Source organism: Betta splendens, chromosome 5, assembly GCF_900634795.4.
Source record: "Betta splendens chromosome 5, fBetSpl5.4, whole genome shotgun sequence".
Taxonomy (NCBI): domain Eukaryota; kingdom Metazoa; phylum Chordata; class Actinopteri; order Anabantiformes; family Osphronemidae; genus Betta; species Betta splendens.
The window spans coordinates 11,008,220-11,030,222 of record NC_040885.2 but is presented as its reverse complement, the minus strand read 5'-3'; the positions used below and the strand labels follow the sequence as shown (position 1 = coordinate 11,030,222).

Below are 22,003 nucleotides of genomic sequence, written 5' to 3'. Positions count from 1 at the left end.
CTCCTTCCATACTTGGCAATGCCTGTCTCGCTCCTCGGCTATTGGCTGCTGCGGAGAAAGCCCGGAGTGACCCGGACATGCTACCGCGGCCTGTTTTCTCAACGCAGCCTTCTTCCTGTAGCCCGGTTGAGGAAGTGAATTTCGCTGACAGGGCTGGGTTCAGTGAGGGAGAGGCGAACAAAACATATTCTAAGGGGCACTAAAAAACAACAAAAGGCGTGAGGAGCTTTTTGTTGCGCCGCAGTCGAGCTAACGAGTACAACCGTCGGAGAACCTGTGCTTCCTCGCCCCGCTGAGACCGCCGCAGACATGGTAAGGGCCGCGGAAGAGCTAGTGGGAGAGACGGGAACGGGTAATGGGTTTGGTGGGGCTGCTGGCTACTGCTAACTAACCGTTGACGGCTGGGGCTGCTAAGCTAGGCTAACGCGGAGTGGAGGAGCTGCGGGAAACACGAGAGGAGCAGCGCCAGCACCTGCAGCGGGAGAGCCAAGTGTATAAATCCCCTCCGTGTGACTGACCCGCACTATGTGCAAAACTTGTCCCTACCGGATACGAATGAATTAGCTTAACGGCTAAGCTAGTAGCATCGTCTTATAGCTGGTTAGCTCGTTGCTAGCTGTTAGCCAAGCTGGATGCCCTGCAGTCATGAAGTTAGCACAGGATGTTTTGGATGTGACACAAGTTCGTGAACAGCATTAGAGACTAGCCCGAATATATCACACGCACATACAACCCTCTGGTCGCGCACACGCACACACGCGCACCGTGGCTAAAATAGTCAAGGGCTGGGATGCCTGTAGCTAAATAAAGACTTGCTCCTCCTATTCCAAACTATGGCAAGCTGTCAGGCTGCCCTGCTGAGTTCTGAGTTTTCCTGTCCTGCGACGTTCATCGTGACTTTACTATTTTACTTTAAGGAAATTGTTGCTTTTATAAATCACAACTGTCGTCCTTGCTTTTGAATGTTTTTCTCCCTGTTCAGCTTATGTGGCAGTGACACTGTAATTGACACGTAGTCGAGCTTAGAGCATACTATTACACTAAACTGTTGGTGCTCTGTTCTGGCTGTCTAGAGTCCCGTCTTGTTCTCCCAGGCAGCTTATTAAAGTATGACCTGTAGTACTTCCCCTAGCTTCAAATTTGTTATTCTTAAGCTGGGAACAGCAGCTGTTTTTTCTCCTCATTTCCCCACTGTCCTCAGCTTCACCTCATCCATCCCGCTGGCTCAGACTCACCACAGACCCCAGGGGATGTTGGTATGAGCTAGTGTTTACACTGAGACAGGAGCGCTGGTAAACACAGCGTCAAGGAGCGCAGGTGCCTGATGGAGCAGACTGATTCATCACCTGAGAGAGTTTGACAAGAAGAAATAGCAAGACGGACATTGCCTAGAAACATCTGCTATGTCTGGGGTCATCCATAAGAAAAGTGTTTATAGGGAGGGGGGGTCCATAACATGTCATCATCTTTTTATCAGCTAGCAGCTACAGGCCTATTTGGTTTGCCTCATTCATTTGAGCAGTTGCTCCACAGATAATTAGTGTTTTCAGACAAAAAACAGATTTTTTTTAAAATTGGCATAGCAAATGATAACCGTGTTGATATCATTGACATGTTATTAATATGAATATGGCTTATGCAGCCTCCACTAAGCCTGCATAAGCCTAAAACTTAGTTTTTCCTAAAAAAAAGAACATGTTTCTTGACATTGATTAACATTGCAGACAAAAGGAACTAAATCAAACCCTGTAACTTGAAAGCATTACCTGAAAAACATGTTTTGTTCTTTTACTCTTACACACCGACTTAGTTGCATCTTCCTACACATTTCCCAAAGTTTCATGTTGTGGCAGGCCTTCCCTCCTCTGGTCACTAACACACCTCACTGCATATTTAAGGGAGAGAGAGCCTAGGGGGAACATAGAATAAAACCTACAGTAAACCTTTTTAAAGAGTGTAACCCAAGCAGGAGACAGGAATGCTGATCTGTTACATGGCTCTTGCTGCACAGTGTGTAATTAAAGAACACATTATCAAATTTGAACACGGTGATGAATTACACAGCAAAGCCTCTGGTTATGGCTCATGTAACCAAAAACGGAACTGCTCTTGTTGGTGTTGGGTTGTGCTGAAGGCTGTAATGTAATGTCAGTGAAGCTTTCCTATTAAACACACATTTTTATTATTTATGACCACTGTGGATGAATACCTTTTTGTAGTTTCTATAGTTATTCCAATCATTCCATCTTCCTGTTTCATATAGACTAAAGATGTTGATGAGCTCCTTAGGTCATCATGCTTTAACTACATGGATAGACCAGACCTAGAGTCTGATAAAACTTACCAGGTGATTGTCTGATCAGACTCACCATTCACTTTGCCAGTATTATTCAAAACTTCAATTGAGTTGTTTTGCATAAAATACAATGATAAATGGTATATCAGACACACAGAAAGCTCCTTTATTGGAAATGAATAATAAATATTCTAAACTCTTCAAATCAAGACTTTGTTTTTGAGCGTTTTTCCAGCTGTCTTTCTAGATGACATGTGCTCCTGTGTACAGCTCAGGAGCCACATCTGCTCAGGCACCACTGCTTTGGATAAGGACAGGTGTGTCACATACGTCAGTGCTTGACACACAAAGCAGTTTCTAGTTATTGAACGGTTCGTTTGGGCTACTCGCATGACAAATCACGAGTCGTGCTTAGTCTGCTCATCTGGAAACTCTGCATATAATTTCACAGTGAGCAGAGTTTGTTTGCAAGGGTGTGAATATTTCTTGCAGAACAGTATCCTGACACAGACTGTAGGAGATTATACAGTCGGGACAATACTGTGCTATTTTCTATTTAATACTGCAGCAAATCACGTAAGACAGCTTTGAAATATTTTATTCACTAATTTTCAGGTTGTTGCATCATATCATTAGGACTTGCATGGTGCAATAAAATCATTGTTAAATAGATATTTCTGGGTTTACCTGCATTTTATTATATTTATCAGCATTTTGTTAGATAATCAGGCTACCTTTAATTGTCAGGGACGGGCTTGTGTTGACAAGAGTGATGCTATTTTGTTTAAGGTTGTCACGTCTGGAATGAAAAGTGAACTGTCCGGCCTGCAGTTGTGTATACAGTAGGTGTAGCTCACCAGTAAGATCTTGTTTAAGTGGTTGTTACTCAATTCGATGTGTCTGCATGTTGTGAGTTTGGTTTCAAAGTATACACAGTGTTACAGGGTCAGGTTCAAGTCTATTTATTAAGGACGTGAAACCGTGTGGTTTCCTAGCAATAATTAATATATTAATTCAACTTAATGTTATGTAATTGGTAAATGATAGCTGATCTTCTTTTGGTTGTATGTGTTTCAGAACGACCAGCAGCTAGACTGTGCCCTGGATCTGATGAGGCGTCTGCCTCCTCAGCAGATCGAGAAGAACCTCAGTGACCTCATTGACTTGGTGAGTCTTTGTCTTCTCTATCAGTTTTGTCATAATAAAAACACACAGTGCCAGGTGTAGGTTAACCTGTTCTACTTAATGTGGGTTAAATACCTATCAGTGCTGTCATACATGATAACTGACTAGATGACTTGTGGACATTAAAGGTGAAGTTGGTCTTTTCCAGGTAATATAAAAAGCAAATGCACAAAAATTATTAAAATTGTGACACAACAGGATTAAAGACCTCACGAAGGACCCAGTAAAACTGGTAGAACAATGATTACAGAAGATTATAATAAACAGAAACAGAACATGTTTGTTGTTCTATACTATTTAAGTATACTATCTGCTATAAACATTGTCATCTTGATAACCCATTAAAATTTCGGTGTACGTGAAACTATTGTATCTTCCCATTTCCAGCTCCTCATTTAAAAGCCAGTTTGGTGTGCCAGATGATTAAGCTAAATTAGACACAAATCAAGTCACACGTATACCAGTGTTTGCATGGCACTGAATTTTGCGGGCATATTCCTTCATTTACAGCCAGACCCCCACCTGATCTCCTCCCGCTCCACACACCTTTAACCTCGTTCCCCCAGGCAGCCCTCTCCTCTCCCATTTAGCTGTGTTCAGTTGTTAGTGAATATTATCACAGCTGTCAGTCAATTCCTCTTGCAGGGAAGTTAAGGCTGCAGCATCCACGCTCAAACTTCCCATTTCAGAATAAACTAAAATCCCCTCTGTCGTTGCTGTTGCTGCCACTTTTCTCCATCGCCGATTTCCGCATTATCCTCTCTAACACACTTGTCCTGCTTGGTTTCCCCCTCATATTACTTTTTTTACCCATTCTGGGTTGAGCCTTGGGACCAGGTGTGTGTTGGAGTTGGGGAAAACAGGGCCTCTTTTGTGTTTATGGTCCAATGCAGAAAGACAGAAGAGGGGGTCCATGTCACTCTGAGAAGTAATTTGTATCCTCTTATCTTGATATTATGTTTCACATGGATATTTCATTTTACCACCACTCAGTAACCCCTGCTAGAATTTGAGATGCAGAGAAGAATTTGGAATCATGTTTGACTTAAAAGGAGTATTGTATTTTATACCATTACTTTGTTGCTGTGCAATCCTGCTCTCTGCTGCAGAAAGGTTTTGTGCCAATGTCATTATAACGTTATTGTGCTGAGCTTTTCCTCATTTTGTTTGTGTCCAGGTACCCAGCCTGTGTGAGGACCTCTTGTCCTCTGTGGACCAGCCCCTGAAGATTGCCCGGGACAAGGTGGTGGGAAAAGACTATCTGCTCTGTGATTACAACAGAGACGGCGACTCCTACAGGTTATAAAAGTCCCAGATCTTATAAAAGTTTGATTTCTAGCCAATAGAGAGTAGCTAAATGTCCTCTTTTATGATACTATTCGGTACCAAGGCCACTGTCACAAGAATCATGGAAAACTCTTTGTGATGTGTGTCACATATTACATTATGTTCTTGCATATTTCAGATCTCCGTGGAGCAATAAATATGAACCTCCCATTGAAGACGGTGCCATGCCATCAGCACGTCTGAGGAAACTCGAGGTTGAAGCCAATAACGCCTTTGACCAGTACAGAGACCTGTGAGTATCTGCGATGGATAGCAGGAGTTTTTAATGAATGGTTAGTGTCGACTTTTTGTGACCTGGGTTGTGTTTGTGTGTTAAGGTACTTTGAGGGTGGTGTGTCTTCTGTGTACCTATGGGACCTGGATCATGGCTTCGCTGGAGTTATTCTCATCAAGAAGGCTGGAGATGGATCCAAGAAGATCAAAGGCTGCTGGGACTCCATCCATGTGGTGGAAGTGCAGGTCAGAATCAGCATGATATTTGCAATAGGATGCTAATGGCATTGAATTGCACTAAAAATCCTAGTGTGTTGGTCTGTCTGTCTGTTTGTGCAGGAAAAGTCAAGTGGTCGCACTGCTCACTACAAACTCACCTCCACTGTCATGCTGTGGCTCCAGACAACCAAGACTGATTCTGGAACTATGAACCTGGGCGGCAGTCTTACAAGACAGGTATGACGAAGTAACCACAAATCCGCCGAAAAGGAGCCAGCTGTGCTCCACTCTTGTTTCAACTCATTTTGGCTTCATTTTTTCACAGATGGAAAAGGATGAAACAGTTGGAGAATCCTCACCCCACATCGCCAACATCGGCCGCCTTGTCGAAGTCTGTACAACTTCTATTGCCCCACTTCCTTATTCTGATGTTTCCTAATGATTAAACAGCCATAAGATGCTGTGATCCACATGATGAATTTTTCAGCAATGTTGCAACTATTTTGTTTGTTGTTTTAGGATATGGAGAACAAGATTCGTTCCACACTGAATGAAATCTACTTTGGGAAGACTAAGGATATTGTCAATGGCCTAAGGTACTGTGACACAATTGCTCTAGTTGTTTTGGACCTTTTTTTTCTACAGGCCTGCGGTTCAGCAGCATCTGCAGAAAGTATTTTGTAAATGTGTCCTGTGAACCAGAATCTGGTTGTCTTTTGTTTGACCAGATTTTTTCTTTTATTTCTTAAATCAAAATCTCTTGTTTTATTTAAGTTTCCTTTTCTGTCCATCTTTCAGTGTTATTTTCAATCCAACTGCTCATTTCAATGTTCATTTTTACTGTCTTCCATCTGCTGCATTCTTGTCACTGTCTGTCCCCTCTATTCCCGCCTTCTTCTTCCTTTCTGTGCCTCAGATCTATTGAGTCTTTGCCTGATAACCAAAAGTACCGGCAGCTCCAAAAGGAGCTGTCACAGGTCCTCACCCAGCGTCAGATCTTCATTGACTAGGGTCAGAGGTACAAGCTGGCATGGAAACGTGTGTATGTGTATGAACGCATGTGTGTATTTGATTTAATGGTAAAAAGAAAATGTCTACTCATTCTTTAAAATAAGACATTTGAGTAAAATCACATTTAGTTTCCAGTTGAAGCCACATCAGATACATATAGTACTATAGTGAGATAGTGCTGAGAATGTGAACTGAAGCCTGTTGCTAAATCCAGAGGAATGGTGTAAGATAAAAACTACCATGACAGTTTCTTAAGTATTTTACCATTTAAGTTCAAACAGATAAATGAAGATGGTATTGAAAGAGATTCACAGGGATGTCATAAAACACTTGAATGACTGTTTGCCAGTTTTTTTGGTTTTATGCAGCCATTAAAACAAACAAGCAGGAGGTTGTTGTGTAGTTTTCTGGTGCAGATATGCCTGTATTAGTAGATAACAAGCGCTGAATGCGTGTGTGTGGATGTGAGACTGTATGTAAACAAACCGCATGCTCTTCAGAGCGTAAAGAGCAGCTGTGTGAGCATGTTGTGCAGGTTTGTATTAACCGGGACCTCTGCTTGGAGGAAAGGTACTAACGTGACTAAAAATGCAAAGCAATCCTTCTCTGTTTTGCCATTTGTTGCCTAATAAGGTTGTGTTAAGTGGTGTGTTTGTACTGTGTGTAACACACGGTCTTATTGAAGGAAGAAACTTCTGTAAAAATGCCTGTGAAAGAATTTCAATTCAAGTGTTTACTTTTTTTTAAGTTTAGTGTAATGCTCAGAGTTCATGATTTCCGCAAGTAGGTGAAGCACATGATTCAGCTGCATGACCACAAATAGTTTATTTTGCCTGATGTTAGTGTTCCATGTGTGCAATGCCTAAATTATCCTTCATGCATGTTCATATACGTTTTGCACCATCTTCCCTCCCCAGAGACAACTGGACTGTGCTGTTGATGTAACTAACATTTTGAAATTTCTCCTGAACTCACCAGATCTTCTCTTCCCATCGCCAGCTTCCTCGCTCTTTTCCTGGTTGATCATATGCTGACATGTTGTTCTTTCTGTGTCTTGATACAGGAGTGTTCAGTCTCTGGCTGACAAGTCGAAGCAGGAGGCTCTGAAGGGCGAACTGATGGTGGCGCTCAAACGCAAACAGAACAGCTAGAAATGCTACTGTTGTTTTCTTCTCTCACTCTCTCTCTCTCTTTCTCATCTCTGCTGTCTTTTCTGTTTCTTTGCATCTCTTCCTCCATGCCTGTTTCAGTACTGCACTCTTGTTTATTTGTGGAAAAACAAAAAGGAGAAAATGCTTAGCTTTTATTTGTTTTGTTTTTTTTCCTGTCATTTTTTTTTCATGCATCTCTTCACCTGTCATAAAGCCATTAGATCCCCCTCTCTCTTTACCCCTCTTTTCTGTCTCTTCTCTCATGTTATGAATATAATGATAGTATTACCATGGTTAATGATAATCTTACAGTGTGAGGATCATTGTAGTAATACTCCCAGATGTTCTCACAGCTGATGTGTCTTCAGTCAGTTTGAATTGAGCGACTTTCGCAACTCTTCCTCCATGACGAGGAGACGGACACAGACTGCTGTAGACTGTGTAGGCCTGGTGGGAATGTCGTTATTATGTACATCAAATTTATTTCTTGCACCTATTTTTGTCTATGACACCTCCCACAATATATTTCTATAGAATATAACTGTCAGTGTATAACTGTACTTTTTCTGGGTGATGTACTTGGTGCAAACATGAGGGCGGACTCTGGTTCTGTTTTCCACTCTGTCTGCGTGCATGGGAGCATCGGGCTGCAGTCAGAGGAAATGTAGACCTATCAAACATGGGGATGGACTGTTAGAATCACACCCACATGGTCAGCCCAGCCCTCTACACTGTGTATAACATGACCGTTTGCTTCCCCTCTGTTTAGATTATTCAACTCTTCTCGCTCACTTATGTCTTTGTTGGGGGTCACAGTTTGTCTTTGTGTCTCAGTGGAAACCTTTGTTTCCATTTTGGAGGGGAATCTTTTGTTGTATTTTTGTTTTGTTTTTATTTTGTAAAGCTTATTCATATTGTATTAGAGCCTCCAGCAACAATAAAAACAGTAAAAAGTAGATGTTTTTTTGTTTGTTTTTCATCGATTAATGATGAGCTGCACTATTAAAAAGACACATCTTAATGCCTTATTACCCTTAAAGTTTTAAAAACTTTATTGGTTTATTCATGTGGTAGTGTGTGTAACATTGGTGCAGGCAGATGTGTAATAGTCTAGTACTGTATTTATATAGTTTGTTACAGTGGTTAAGAAATGCTGTACAAGGCTAAACATTAGAGAAGCCATGAGAAGCACCGAATCAGCATTTGCCACTGTGTTTATTACAAGACTAAAGTTGGGGGAGAACAAGTTCAGTTTTCTACTGGGTTTAGTTCTTCCACTCTAGTATCCTTCTCATTGCTCTTGGATATTTTAACCTCTGGCAGCCGTTTACCCACGTACCTGCTTCAGGCCTGATTTTAAGCTCTACCATTTTAATAATGTAAATTGTTTTGCATTTTTTGACCAGATCACTTCTAGTTGGAGGTAAATTGTTTTCTCTGTCAAATGCCTTAAGTTAGAGGCCTGACTAAAACAGCAACTATCAATTCAGCCTGAAACCGCCTCACTTCATATGGTTGGAAAGAAGCAGACCACTAAAATGTCAGCTTCTTACTCATATATATATAACTGGATGATGGAACGGAGCATACTTCTCAGTGATGGCAGTAATGTATTAAACATCTTTTAATGTAATGAACTTTCAACCTTGGAGCCAAGATGAAAAAGATGCAGTTAATATGCTAGAAATCCACCCTGATGGAGATCATGTGATTGATGCGCTCAAAGCTGAAGAGCTACTAATTGGACTTTTTAGTCAGATTATTTTTCCTCTGTGCTGCCAGGCATTAAAACCTCGACTCACTTTTGCAAGAGGTGAAGAGTCCCGTTAATTCTTCAAATGGTTGGTTCCTCATCTGCAGCGCGAGAACAAACTGGTTCTGAAGCTGTGGTGCGGCCACGGTTTGTCCACTAGGTGGCAGTGACACGCAGCACGTGAAATATAAGCCACACGGGTTCATTAAAATCGTGTTTTAAACGCACAATATTCAGAAAAAGGAAATAAACCAATATTAATAAACGTCACACATCAAACAACTCTAGTATTTCGTTTGTTTGAATCTTTTTCCTTTTTTCAACATATTTATAATAAATTTCTATTGGCCTACGAAATATTACGTAACACTGCGTCTCTGTGATGTAAACGCATGATAAGGTTTTAAAAATAACGTAACAATAGTGATACATTATATGCTTTCAACTCCAACGCCATCTGATATAAGTAAGTCTAGTTTAGACTCCAGTGAGTCTCTCTCTCTCGCTCGCTCGCTCGCTCCCTCCCTCTCTCTCTCTCTCTCTCTCTGTCTCTCTGTCTCTCTATCTTACTCGCGCACACAGGTTTATGATAATGAGGAGCCTCAAGGCGCAGCGGCAGCAGGAGCCATTTTTTTCATCATTCAAGCGGAGTCGCGCGGACGGAGCGGAGGTGTAGCTGCTGCCGCTCCTGCCCCTGTTGCTGCGTGTGAGCGAGCGCGTGCGAGGGGCTTCGGCCGACGATTAGCGCCAGGTTGCCCCTCAAAACGCGACCCGGAGTGGCCCGGAGGAAGTGCGCCCCGCAGAGAGCATGGCTGCTCCGCAACAAAGGGAAACTCACGGGCGCAAAGTTTAAAGGAATAAGCGGCGGCAGGAACATTCGCACTCGGAGCGCGGCGGAGCGACACTGAGCCGCGATGCACTTCGCTAAGTGGAATTTGTTGGCGCTGCTCTGCTGGTGCCGGCTGCTTTCGCCGGCGGGCTGCTTCTCCGTCCACACCGGCGAGGATGCGGGACCGGGGACGGTGGTGGCCGACGCGCGCAGGAGCGCGCGCTGTACTTTGCGTCAGGTCCTCGCTCCCAAGTGGACGGAGCGCTTCCTGGGCACGGACGCGGCCGCGGGCGTCGTGTTCGTGTCGGACTCGATCCGGTGCCGCTCGCTGGGCTCCAACCCTTTTGCCGTGTACACCGTGGCGGACTGCGCGGACTCCGGCTTCAGGCACCTCCGCACCAGCCGGTATGACGTGCGCGTTCACGGTAGGAACTGTTCAAACACGCGTAAAAGTAAGCCTCGGTGGGACATGGAGGTCCTCAGCTTGTTCATCCCGCACGGCCACCGACTCTCCCGGTGCCACCCAGCAGGCTCTGCTTTATTCCCAGTGGGGGGGCTGCTGCCGGGCTCTCCGGTCCGCTGCAGAGTCACCAACGGCCGGGACTTTTATTTCTCTGAGGGGGACTTGTTTGTGTCTGAGACTCTGTGCTGGAGGCAGGACACCCTCCTGGAGCTAGACCTGCTCTGCGACGTCCTCACAGGGAGCGGGCTGAGCGCTCAGGTCCACCCCGTCTCCATCCACTGGCGCGTGGGCCAGGGCCCCTTTAGGCAGGGCCGCCTAGGGAAGCTATTGCAAAAGGCAGCGCAGTCTAATGCAGGGATTGTGAGTAGGAGGAGGAGAAGCACCAACAGCAGCCCCCAGTTTCAGCCCCCGATGTACCAAGTGTCTGTAGCGGAGAATAAACCAGCCGGGGCCTCTGTTGTTGTTTTGAAAGCAGTGGATTCGGACGAGGGGGAGGCCGGCAGGCTGGAGTATTTCATCGAGGCTCTCTTTGATAGTCGCTCCAACAACCTCTTTGCCGTGGACCCGGCCAGTGGCCTTGTGTCCACAGTAGAGGTGCTGGACCGGGAGACGAAAGACACGCACGTGTTTCGCGTGACCGCGGTGGACCACGGCGCGCCGCGGCGCACGGCCATGGCCACCCTCACCGTCACGGTCCGTGACACGAACGATCACGACCCCGCGTTCGAGCAGCAGGACTACAAGGAGAGCATCCGGGAGAACCTAGAGATAGGCTACGAGGTGTTGACCGTGAGGGCCACCGACGGGGACGCGCCGGTCAACGGCAACATCCTCTACCACATCCTCAACAGTAACGGCTCCAGCGACGTGTTTGAGATCGACCCGCGCTCCGGCGTCATCCGCACTAAGGGCCTGGTGGACCGAGAGGAGGTGGAATCCTACATGCTGCTAGTGGAAGCGAACGACCAAGGCCGAGACCCGGGGCCCCGCAGTGCCACGGCCACAGTCCACATAGTGGTGGAGGACGATAACGATAACGCTCCCCAGTTCAGCGAGAAGCGCTACGTGGTCCAGGTGCCGGAGGACATGACCCCCAACACGGAGATCCTGCAGGTCACCGCCACGGATCAGGACAGAGGGAGCAACGCTGTGGTGCACTTCAGCATCATGAGCGGGAACACGAGGGGGCAGTTCTATATCGACGCCCAGACGGGTAAGATGGACCTAGTGAGTCAGCTGGACTACGAGGCCAACAAGGAATACACCCTGAGGATCAGAGCTCAGGATGGAGGACGCCCGCCGCTGTCCAACATCAGCGGCCTGGTCACGGTGCAGGTGCTGGACGTCAACGACAACGCCCCCATTTTCGTCAGCACTCCCTTCCAGGCCACCGTGCTGGAGAACGTGCCCCTGGGCTACTCCATCATCCACATCCAAGCGGTGGACGCCGACTCCGGGGAAAACTCCCGGCTGGAGTACCGGCTCACTGAGACCACGCCGCACTTCCCCTTCAGCATCAACAACAGCACAGGCTGGATCGTGGTGGCGGCCGAGCTGGACAGGGAGAGCGTAGACTTTTACAACTTCGGAGTGGAGGCCCGCGACCACGGCTACCCGGTCATGTCCTCGTCAGCCAGCATTAGCATGACCATCCTGGACGTCAACGACAACAACCCGGAGTTCACCCAGAAGGCGTATTACATGCGATTGAACGAGGACGCGGCCGTGGGGACCAGCGTGGTGACGGTGTCGGCCGTGGACCAGGACATTAACAGCGTGGTGACCTATCAGATATCCAGCGGAAACACCCGTAACAGGTTCTCCATCACCAGCCAGAGCGGCGGCGGCCTCATCACGCTGGCGCTGCCCTTGGACTACAAGCTAGAGCGACAGTACGTCCTCACCGTCACCGCCAGCGACGGCACCCGCTTCGACACGGCCAAGGTGATGGTCAACGTCACCGACGCCAACACGCACCGGCCCGTGTTCCAGAGCTCACACTACACGGTCAACATCAACGAGGACCGGCCCGTGGGCACCACGGTGGTGGTGATCAGCGCCACGGACGAGGACACGGGCGAGAACGCCCGCATCACCTACTATATGGACGACAGCATCCCTCAGTTCGACATCGACCCAGACACCGGCGCCGTCACCACGCAGATGGAGCTGGACTACGAGGACCAGGTGTCCTACACGCTCGCCATCACGGCGCGGGACAACGGCATCCCCCAGAAGTCCGACACCACCTACCTGGAGATCCTGGTCAACGACGTCAACGACAACTCCCCGCGCTTCCTCAGGGATCACTACGTGGGCTCAGTGATGGAGGACGTGCCGGTGTTCACCAGCGTGGTCCAGGTGTCCGCCACCGACCGAGACTCTGGGCTCAACGGCCGCGTCTTCTACACCTTCCAAGGCGGAGAGGACGGCGACGGGGACTTCATCATCGAATCCACCTCCGGCATCGTCCGCACGCTGCGCAGGTTGGACCGGGAGAACGTGCCTGTGTACAGCCTGCAGGCGTTCGCGGTGGACAAAGGGGCCCCTGCCCTGAAGACGCCCGTGAACATCCAAGTTACCATCCTGGACGTGAACGACAACCCCCCCGTGTTTGAGAAGGACGAGTTCGACATCCTGGTGGAGGAGAACAGCCCCATAGGCGTGGTGGTGTCACACGTGTCGGCCACGGACCCAGACGAAGGCAGCAACGCACAGATCATGTACCAGATCGTGGAGGGGAACATCCCAGAGGTGTTCCAGCTGGACATCTTCTCTGGGGAGCTCACCGCACTGATAGACCTGGACTACGAGACCAGGTCCGAGTACGTGATCGTGGTCCAGGCCACCTCCGCCCCCCTGGTGAGCCGGGCCACGGTCCACATCAAGCTCATCGACAAGAACGACAACGTGCCCGTGCTGAAGAACTTCCAGATCATCTTCAACAACTACGTCACGGACAAAGCGAGCAGCTTCCCCACCGGCGTGATCGGACGCATCCCCGCCTTCGACCCCGACGTCTCGGATCAGCTCCACTACAGTTTCGAGGTGGGGAACGAGCTGAACCTGGTCCTCCTGAACCAAAGCACGGGAGAGATCCAGCTGAGCCGGGCCCTGGATAACAACAGGCCCCTGGAGGCCTCCATGAGGATCTCAGTGTCAGGTGAGACTGCTTTTTATTCCTACTCCTGCATCTTCATTTGCATTCTCACTTCAGCAGATAATGGAAGCGATGATGACTTAAGTCTCTCTTCATTCAGTATCCTCAAGTGATTTCCTCATAATAGAAATGTTCGTGAGGCAAGATTAATATTCACTGCCACTCCATTCCATAAAAAGGAGAACAGCAACGGTGCCAAGTCTCTGAGATTTAAGCTTTTAAACACTGTAATCTTTTGGACCCCGCGTTAATGAGGAGTCTTGTTTACACATGCCTGATTTAGCTCTTGTCTATTGTGACGATGGAAATAGCTGTTTGTGTCAGCGTGTCTGCATCCTGTGGGATCCTCACTCCAGTGGGCAGCCTCATCATCATCACACACACACACACACACACACACACACACACACACACACACACACACACACACACACACACAGTCACATTCCTGATTCAGTGTTGCTGCGTTTGACTGACTTGTTGGTTTCTAATTTGATAGAGAGGCTGAAATGTAACGCTGCCAATGTTTAGGCTGGTGAATCTGGTTGGAGTGTCGCTTCCGCCAGTGCCGGTGTTCTGTTTCCCCGACCTGCGAGTCTTAAACCGCCCGTGTGATCCTTTCAGTTTTGCGTGCCAGCGCAAATTACTGTTTTATTTGCTCCCAAATGTGCGACCGGGCTTAATTTCACCCACACACTGAGCGAAGGTGCTGCCTTAACCTCAGCTGGAGTTTGCCTGACGCAGCGTGAGCCGCTGTAAAGCCGCCTTCTCCCTGACCTTGGCACAGCCTCAGAGAAGCCGATCTGGAATCGTTCTTGAGGGTGCAGATGAAACCAGAGAACAAGAACAGGGAGGATTAAAGCTGCTGGGAATCCTGGGAGCTGTTTGACGGGGCTGCGCGTCGATGTAGCGCCGGGGTTAAGTGTTTTCCTATTGGTTGATGAGCTGATGCTGTATGGGTAGCGTGGGTAGTCGTTATGATAGGTTGGCGCTCTGCTGTGACCCCTCTGCAGAACAATAGCGAGCTGCAGATTGAGGGGCAGGCGATGGAGCTCATACTCGACCGTGGGGGGGGGGGGCAGCAGCTGTGACTCTGCCGCTGACCGAGTAGAGCCAGTGCCTCCCCAGCGCGTCCCACACCTGCTGGGGTTTATGTGTCAGCCCCCCCTCCAGGAGACGGAGGACAGAGGAGGGGAGGGGAGGAAGCTGGAAACTCGGACCATACAGTCGTACTGTAAAGAAGCGGGACGTCATTAGACAGTTGGAGGAGGAGGAGGGAGGAAGATGAGCTGCTGACCCCAATTTTAGAGGCGTCTCCCTCCGGGGACCTCCCAAGTCCTCCCATTATCTTTGCCTCCATGTTGTCGTTCAGGAGGCCCCTTATGACGGACGGTTTTTGATGGGCTCCTTTGTACGTTGTTGGACTGTGATTAACATTGTTTCTGAGCTCTGACATGGAGGCAGTGGTTCAGATGGGACCACGTGTTCAAATGCTGACAATGTAACCGTTACTACTTTAGTCTAATTCTATTGCATCCCCTCAACTCGCTCTACTTTTCCTTTTTAAGAGCGTCTCCTAACTTGCTTCTCGTGTGACTCGCATCATTTCAGATTGTTAAAATCGCAGCCAGTATTGTCTGTAGGCATTGTGTTCACCCCCAAACCACGAGCCGACACATAAAAGCCGAATGACAGCCCCTGACGTTCGGCGTGTGTCAGCTGAGCTTCAGGTTGCGTCGTTCCTGGCGTCGTTCAGAGCGATGTAGTCGATGGGATGAAGCGAGGACGACGCCGGCGCCGTGCGGTGGTTTCTGCAGGTGAAGTCCCCTCATCCGTGGGATTAGAGCTGCTGCGTCTCCTTCCTGGGAGCAGTGTTGACAGACGCGGGGCTGAACTGCCGTCGCCAGGCAAGCGTGAGCCTGCATAAATAGGTGTTTGCATTTGACTGCAGAGATTTTTCCCTCCTACTTTTTCCTTCATCCTTAAAGCCAAGCTAATTTTCCGATAGATCGTATATCTAATCCTTTCTTCATTTTTAACATTTTAATATGCTCCATGTGTGAGGCTCTCTTCTTTTGACACTTTCTGTATGTGTCTTGCTCAACGAGGAGCCTGAAGATGTGACACCGTTACATAGAGCTTCCTGAGGAGCCAATACAACATGTTTAGGTTAGTACAACCTCTCAGGACACTTCCTGCCTGTTTTAATCAGATTGTGGCCCCATTAAAAGGCCAGTGCAGAGATTGATCAGACAAACACTCCTCCAGGACTAATGATGGCACTTAGATTCAGCTCACATCACACTGCAGGTTGGACACACACTCAAATCACAGAGTGGACAGCTACGGTGTCTCTCTGGTCACTTTGAATGTGAAGTGTGAGTCTGAAGTGGATGCTGAGATGAAGAGAACATCAACCAGGGACAGAGAAGTTTTCTTTCAGATGCTTTAGTGCTCGTTTAATAATTGCCCAGTTTAAAATAAAGTGAAAATGTTTTTTTTAATTGGATTCAGACATAAAGTCCTATGTGCCTTTATATCTTTGGTGGTCTTTGCCACTGTTCCACGCCATCTTCACATAAGACAGAGAGCTACAGGACTGGAATTTTAATGGCTACTGTATAAGCAAGCCAAGCCAAGACGCTCAGCCAGCATAATTTCATTATAATCTTCTAAAGCATACGCTGACAGTGGAGGGACTTCCTCGGGGGTCTGTAACATTAGCCCATCAAGATATGTGTGTGTGTGTGTGTGTGTGTGTGTGTGTGTGTGTGTGTGTGTGTGTGTGTGTGTGTGTGTGTGTGTGTGTGTGTGTGTGTGTGCGCGCGTGTGTGTGTGTGCGCGTGTGTGCGTGTGTGCGTGTGTGCGTGTGTGCGTGTGTGTGCGTGTGTGTGTCTCTAGCAGCTGTGATTGCCTCTCTCCTCCTCATCCTATAATTATTCCACCTCAGCGCTGCCTACCTTGCTTCTCTGTGCTGTCTGGGGCCGATGACTTTCTGTTTGCCCCGTGCTTGATTCACAGGCTGCTTTTGGTCGGCCTAGTTCTGTGTGACTGGAGTCGTCCTCCCCTGGTTAACATTTGTCACATTCACTCGCCTGGAATGCTCGTAGCGCCGTTTCTTTTCTTTAATTCCCCCCCTAACGTCACCTATCACCTTGATTCTGTATCTCTTCTCCCACGTTTTGTTCGCCTGTCACCATTTCCCGTGTTTTTGTCCTATCTACCCGGGTCTATGGCTCTCACCCCCGTAACCTCCGCTGTTCCCTCCCATAATTTCAAACTCCTCCACCCTCTCTCTCTCCAGCCCCCCCCCACCCTGGCCCGTCTTTCTTTGACTGTTGTCCCCCCCTCCTCCCCTGTGAAAGGAAGAATGCCTAAGAGAAATGCTTTGTTAAGCACCCAGTTGTCATGGTGAACCCAGCAATGCCTGAGAAATTCCTTGTGGGTGGGGACGAGGGGTAAGGTCTCTTTTGTGGAGCGAAGGAGGGGGGAGGTGAGGGGAGGCGCATAAAGTTCTAAAGAGGCAGCCCCCCCCCCTCTTTCCAGTGAAGCATGTGAGGCTTTCTTTGGACCTATAGTGCTGCGGGTCACATTGACCTGTCCCAACGCCGGCTCCCACCCTGCCGGCGTTTTTACAGGACGTGCACCGAGTCAGCCAGCACCTGAGTGCCGACGGAAACGTCCCATCTGCTTTGGAGCGTGTTGCGTGTGACCGACTTCAGAGGCCCCTTGTTGTTTTGAAACCACCGGAGCTTAAAGCTCACTGTGATATGATACCGTCGCCTGTAAACTCTTTGATTTGCGACACAGATGCACTCTGAGAGTATCCAATTGCTGGTGGCACAGCGGCGGCGCATCCTCCTGCGGGCCGCGCTGCTCCACGCTTGGTCGCGGTGGGGTGGGGTGGGGGGGTGCGGGTTCGGGAGCAGAGGGGGTCGGGTGACATCATCTGTGCGCTAGGAGGGGAAATCGCTGGTGCATCGCCGGGGTCAGGCCCTCTGATGCTCACATGTATCTGTCCCGCATTGTCCTCACAATCCCAGCACACAATGGGAGCAGGCTCTGTCTGTAACCCCCCACCACCCCCCCCCCTTTGTGTCCACTTGGTCGGTGATGCTGTCTTCAGGAGAGTCTCACCAGGTCTCATAGTCATGTGAAACCTGACGGAGCCCATGAACCTCCACCAGGAAGAGCAGGAACAGAGAGCGAGAAACATAGATTCTAAATGAAGATTATAAAACGTAGAGTTGTAATATTTGAAACATACATGACTTGAATGGCTTCATGAAATGGATATGTGGTTAATAAATTACTCTAAATGAATGATATCTAAAAAAAATGATGTATGATGAATAAAAAGAATGAATTAAAATAGTTAATCGTGGTTGAAATAGTTAAAAGGATACCTATAATAATAATAATAATAATAATAATAATAATAATAATAATAATAAAGATACCTTTTTTAGTTCCTACAGTGGGGAACAGCTTGGAACAGCTGAGTATTAATAATGAACAAAGAAGAAACAAAGCTTGAACATTATGACTGGGGATGAAGACACTGTTTATCATCTGAAGCACCTATTAATTATCTCAAACATATGGTTCAGATGGTGATGGGTTGCTCTGAATGTTAGCGCCTCCTCCTCCAGCAGCACCTGAAGTCCTACTCTTACAAACAGCACTGAGTCAGACTCAATGTCACAGTGACCTGGTTTCATATGCTTCATCTCCACAGTGCAAACTGTCGCTGTGGCAGCGTTTGACATGAAGGTTGGAGCTGCTCCCCAGTCAGCACACATTCACAGTTTATCATTCACATCCTAGTTGTCCTGTCTTCAGCACCTCAGACATAGAATCTAGTGTTGAAACGCTGCTCTTGTTCCAAAGCATCTCATTAAAATGACTTGTGCTAATTTGTCTTCACTGCTTCACTGACAGCGGTTTTCCTTTGATACGCAAATGTTTTGATTGGAAGAGTTTAGATCCTTTTCTCGACAGAAGGAGAATCTGTGGAATTTCCTCCTCGTGTGGTGTTCAGGTGTCATCGGGGGGCGCAGATGCATCCCCAGCATCGTCAGCTTTCCTCCTGAATGAAGGAATCGGGCCGGGATTGTGCGTTCGCTCCCACGCCTCTGGATTCAAATCCTTGGGCTGACATTGAGCTGTGCAAGCGGTTTCCATTATTGACGTCTCAGCCAGCGGAGGAATTATGTGCGTTTGTGTTGTGGCTATCGTTACAGCAGATCTTTGGTTGCATTCTGGCTACTTACGCTTAAATCCTCTGTGGGAGGAGATAAAACGGCACGTTGAGTTACTGCGGGACGCTGTGGAAGCGTCTCGCGGACAAGGTCACAGATTATGATTATTTGTTTGCTCCGCATATTTACTGGAAACAAGGCAGCAATCAAACAAACACACACATTGTAATTACTAACTGCGGCGTTTTTTCTTTGGCGGTTTGACGCGAGGCCTGAACGCCGTGCACATAGCGATGGGAGCGAATCTGCTGCGTGGGAGGTGAGCGCGCTGTCCGTCGCTGGGTGGGATCCGCACGTGGGCTCCTGACACGAGCTGCTGGTCTGCAGTTGTATTGGAGTTTGTACTCTTGCACTCGTTCAACGGCGAAAGCAGCACAGGAAGGAGCTTCGGGGCCGTTTTCACAGCCCTGAAATCGGCGCTTTCTAGTATTTCTCAATCAGACGGTCGAGGGCCCGGCGGGACTTGTTTGAGTGTTGCATGTGGAGGTGTCAGCTTCAGCCGTTGCTTGTCTGGCGGGGGGTCAGGAAGAGGGGAGGAAGGGAGGTAATGAGATGAAAAACCTGTCCTTCCCTTTCAGTGCGTGGCCTCCACCCCCATCCAGCCATAAGTCTCTATTGAGGCAGCAGCTGAGTGTGTTTCACCTTTCAGCCCTGCTTAATTCAAGCTCCCCAGCCACATTTTATTGCGTCTCTTTTGATCACCCGCGCGGGAGAATCCAGCTTTTAAATTAAATCGACACTGGGCAGAGTGCACTTAGTTCTAATGAAGGAGACATCTGATAAGCTTGATCTCGCAGATTTTTCGACTTTTCTGACCGAGAGTTGAGTCCCGGAGCACGTCATGATAAACTCCTGCTCCCCGGGTCTTTAACCCACTTCAGGCCTCGTTACCGCCACCCAGCCAGGACCCGTTCCTCTTCCTTTCTCCTTCACTGGACTCACTAGTGATTGAGCTAATGATTGAAGGTGACGACTAAATCTGTGCTTTCCGGTGCTGTGTCCACCTCACGTCTACTTCCATGAAATGAAAACATCCCAAAGTCAAGAGAACCACTAGCTTTCCACTTTAGCTTGCGGTTGCGTGTTGGAACAGTTGTCCTCCAGTCGTCTCCTGTGTTGCAGCCTTGTCTAAATACACGGCAGCAGATACAAAGTTCAGCGGGCCCCATGTTGATGGGTCCCAGCACCTGTACGGCTTAGTGTCAGACGGGCCGTAAATGTGTCAAGGTGACGACGGGACTGAGCTGCACAGGCCAGAGCCGGAGAAGTGTTAAACATGAGTTAGAGTCCACACACACACACACACACGCACACGATGCACCAGAAACTTTGTAATTAACGTGGGTGATTTCAGGCTGAGGCCGGAGCAGAGTAGTTAATTCTGATGAAATAAAAGTGTGTCCTGTTGCCGGCCCCAGTGGGACTCTTCTCTCAGGTCGTGTGTGTGTGTGTGTGTGTGTGTGTGTGTGTGTGTGTGTGTGTGTGTGTGTGTGTGTGTGTGTGTGTGTGTGTGTGTGTGTGTGTGTGTGTGTGTGTGTGTGTGTGTGTGTGTGTGTGTGTGTGTGTGTCTTTGACCTTGTGCAGCGCTGCACTGGTCCATCATCTACAGAAATGAGACCCTTTACCGCGTACACAGATGCTGCTCAGGTCTTTGCTTTTTGTAATATCACCATGTAAATGTTCTATTATTGCCACAGGAACTGTAACAGAACACTGAGGTTCTGTGATGTGTGCGTGTGCATGTGTGTGTCTGTGAGTACTGAGGTACTACGTTCAATGCGTCCTCACTGTCTCAGAGTTGAACCTGTGCAGGTCCTCTCGTCCTCAGAGGAGGTTCAGCTTCAGGCCTGTGAATTTGACCCCTGGTTAATCTGCGTCACTGTCGTCCTCATTGTGATGGACGACTTTCGCTCCACTCCTCTATATTCCGTCGCCCCTTCTTTAAACAGACAAAGCTAAAAAGTCACATTTAACCATGGAGAGAACAGTGCAAACAGCTGCTCCACCGTCATCTGTGAGGGTCCGGGCCGAGCCGGGCCGGGCCGCGCTGCTGTGGGTGATGTCTCTGTCCTCTGTCATTTGGACACAGAGGCTTTTCTGATCTTTATCCACCATGACTTTGTTGACATTTTCTGGGATTCAATTGGGAGATTCGATGGCAACTTTGTGCTCTAATTAGGCCAGTCGCAGCGATTTGTTCTCTCTCACTTTCATCTCTGTCTCTCGGGCGGCTCCGTATCCCAAATGCTACGACCGTAGAAGTCGTAGTAGTAATGAATATATAACCAGTCCAGCAGGAAATCCGTACACGTTGGACTGATTATATGTTAATTTATAGCAAACATAACCTCACCAAGGCTTGTTGTGTTCATCTTTTGATTTTTAAGCGGCCTTATTTTCAAACGATGAAATGATTCCAAAGCATAAAATCGCCCCAAAACAGCGACTTGTTTTTTTCTTTTTCCGAATGACAACAGTGACCACATCTTGGGGGCGCACAATGCTGTACACAACCACGGCGGGCCCGCAGCCACAGTGTGTGTGTTTAATCTTTTCCCTGGCGCCACCTCCAAGCTGAGAGCATTCCTGGCACCCCCGGGCCCAGAGGGGGTCGAGCTCGGGGCTCAAAAGCACTGTCACACTCCAGAGCTGGCACCGCGCTCCCTCACCAACCAAGCATCCGTCTTCCCCTGCGTTTCTTTGGCCCCGAACGCTCCGCTCGCCCTCCGCTCCCGAGCGCAGGATCCTCCGACGGAGAATGACCTCTTTGAAGGATGGTCTGGTTCCTTTCAGGGCAGATTCTCCTCGCGCGCAGTTTCCCAGCGCTGCGTCCGCGTCTGGAGCCGGGCCCAAGCCCAAGAATGCCAATTGGCAGAGGAGGTAATTAAGGCGATGTCTGTCCTCAGACACGGCCTAACCTTTAAGGGGCTCCGATCGCTGAGCGCTGTGCTGCAGTAACTCATAACATGAGCTGAGTGGATGAAGAGGAAACCGACTCAGCTTAGAAAATATTTCAGTGTCTCCAGCCGACAAAATGTGACTCATTCAAACCCGTAAAAGCACCTGATGTGGTGTTGGAACCTCAGCTGACGTTTATTTAGAGACAATAATGTAT

General features: G+C 48.3%; 2 protein-coding genes across 6 annotated transcripts in view; both read left to right on the top strand.

The window, feature by feature from the left end:
• Window positions 1–65: 65 nt before the first annotated feature.
• Window positions 66–8,378, top strand: capzb (capping actin protein of muscle Z-line subunit beta). 2 transcript variants are annotated; one of them, XM_029151342.3, is made up of 10 exons: window positions 66–312; window positions 3,374–3,463; window positions 4,659–4,780; window positions 4,947–5,060; window positions 5,146–5,287; window positions 5,381–5,497; window positions 5,586–5,651; window positions 5,780–5,856; window positions 6,177–6,278; window positions 7,335–8,378. In XM_029151342.3, the coding sequence occupies exons 1-9, from the start codon at window positions 310–312 to the stop codon at window positions 6,268–6,270; spliced, it is 825 nt and encodes a 274-aa protein (XP_029007175.1). In that variant the 5' UTR covers window positions 66–309; the 3' UTR covers window positions 6,271–6,278; window positions 7,335–8,378. The 2 variants fall into 2 exon arrangements, with proteins under 2 accessions (XP_029007175.1, XP_029007177.1); XM_029151344.3 differs by lacking the exon at window positions 6,177–6,278 and having other exon boundaries at window positions 69–312.
• A 1,395-nt stretch (window positions 8,379–9,773) lies between these two features.
• celsr2 (cadherin, EGF LAG seven-pass G-type receptor 2) overlaps window positions 9,774–22,003 on the top strand; it is a 36,056-nt gene continuing 23,826 nt past the window's right edge. For all 4 annotated transcript variants that reach the window (XM_029151293.3, XM_055509213.1, XM_055509212.1 and 1 more), the window contains exon 1: window positions 9,774–13,630. In XM_029151293.3, coding sequence (XP_029007126.1) covers window positions 10,090–13,630 — 3,541 coding nt within the window. In that variant the 5' untranslated portion in view covers window positions 9,774–10,089. The remainder of the gene's footprint in view (window positions 13,631–22,003) is intronic.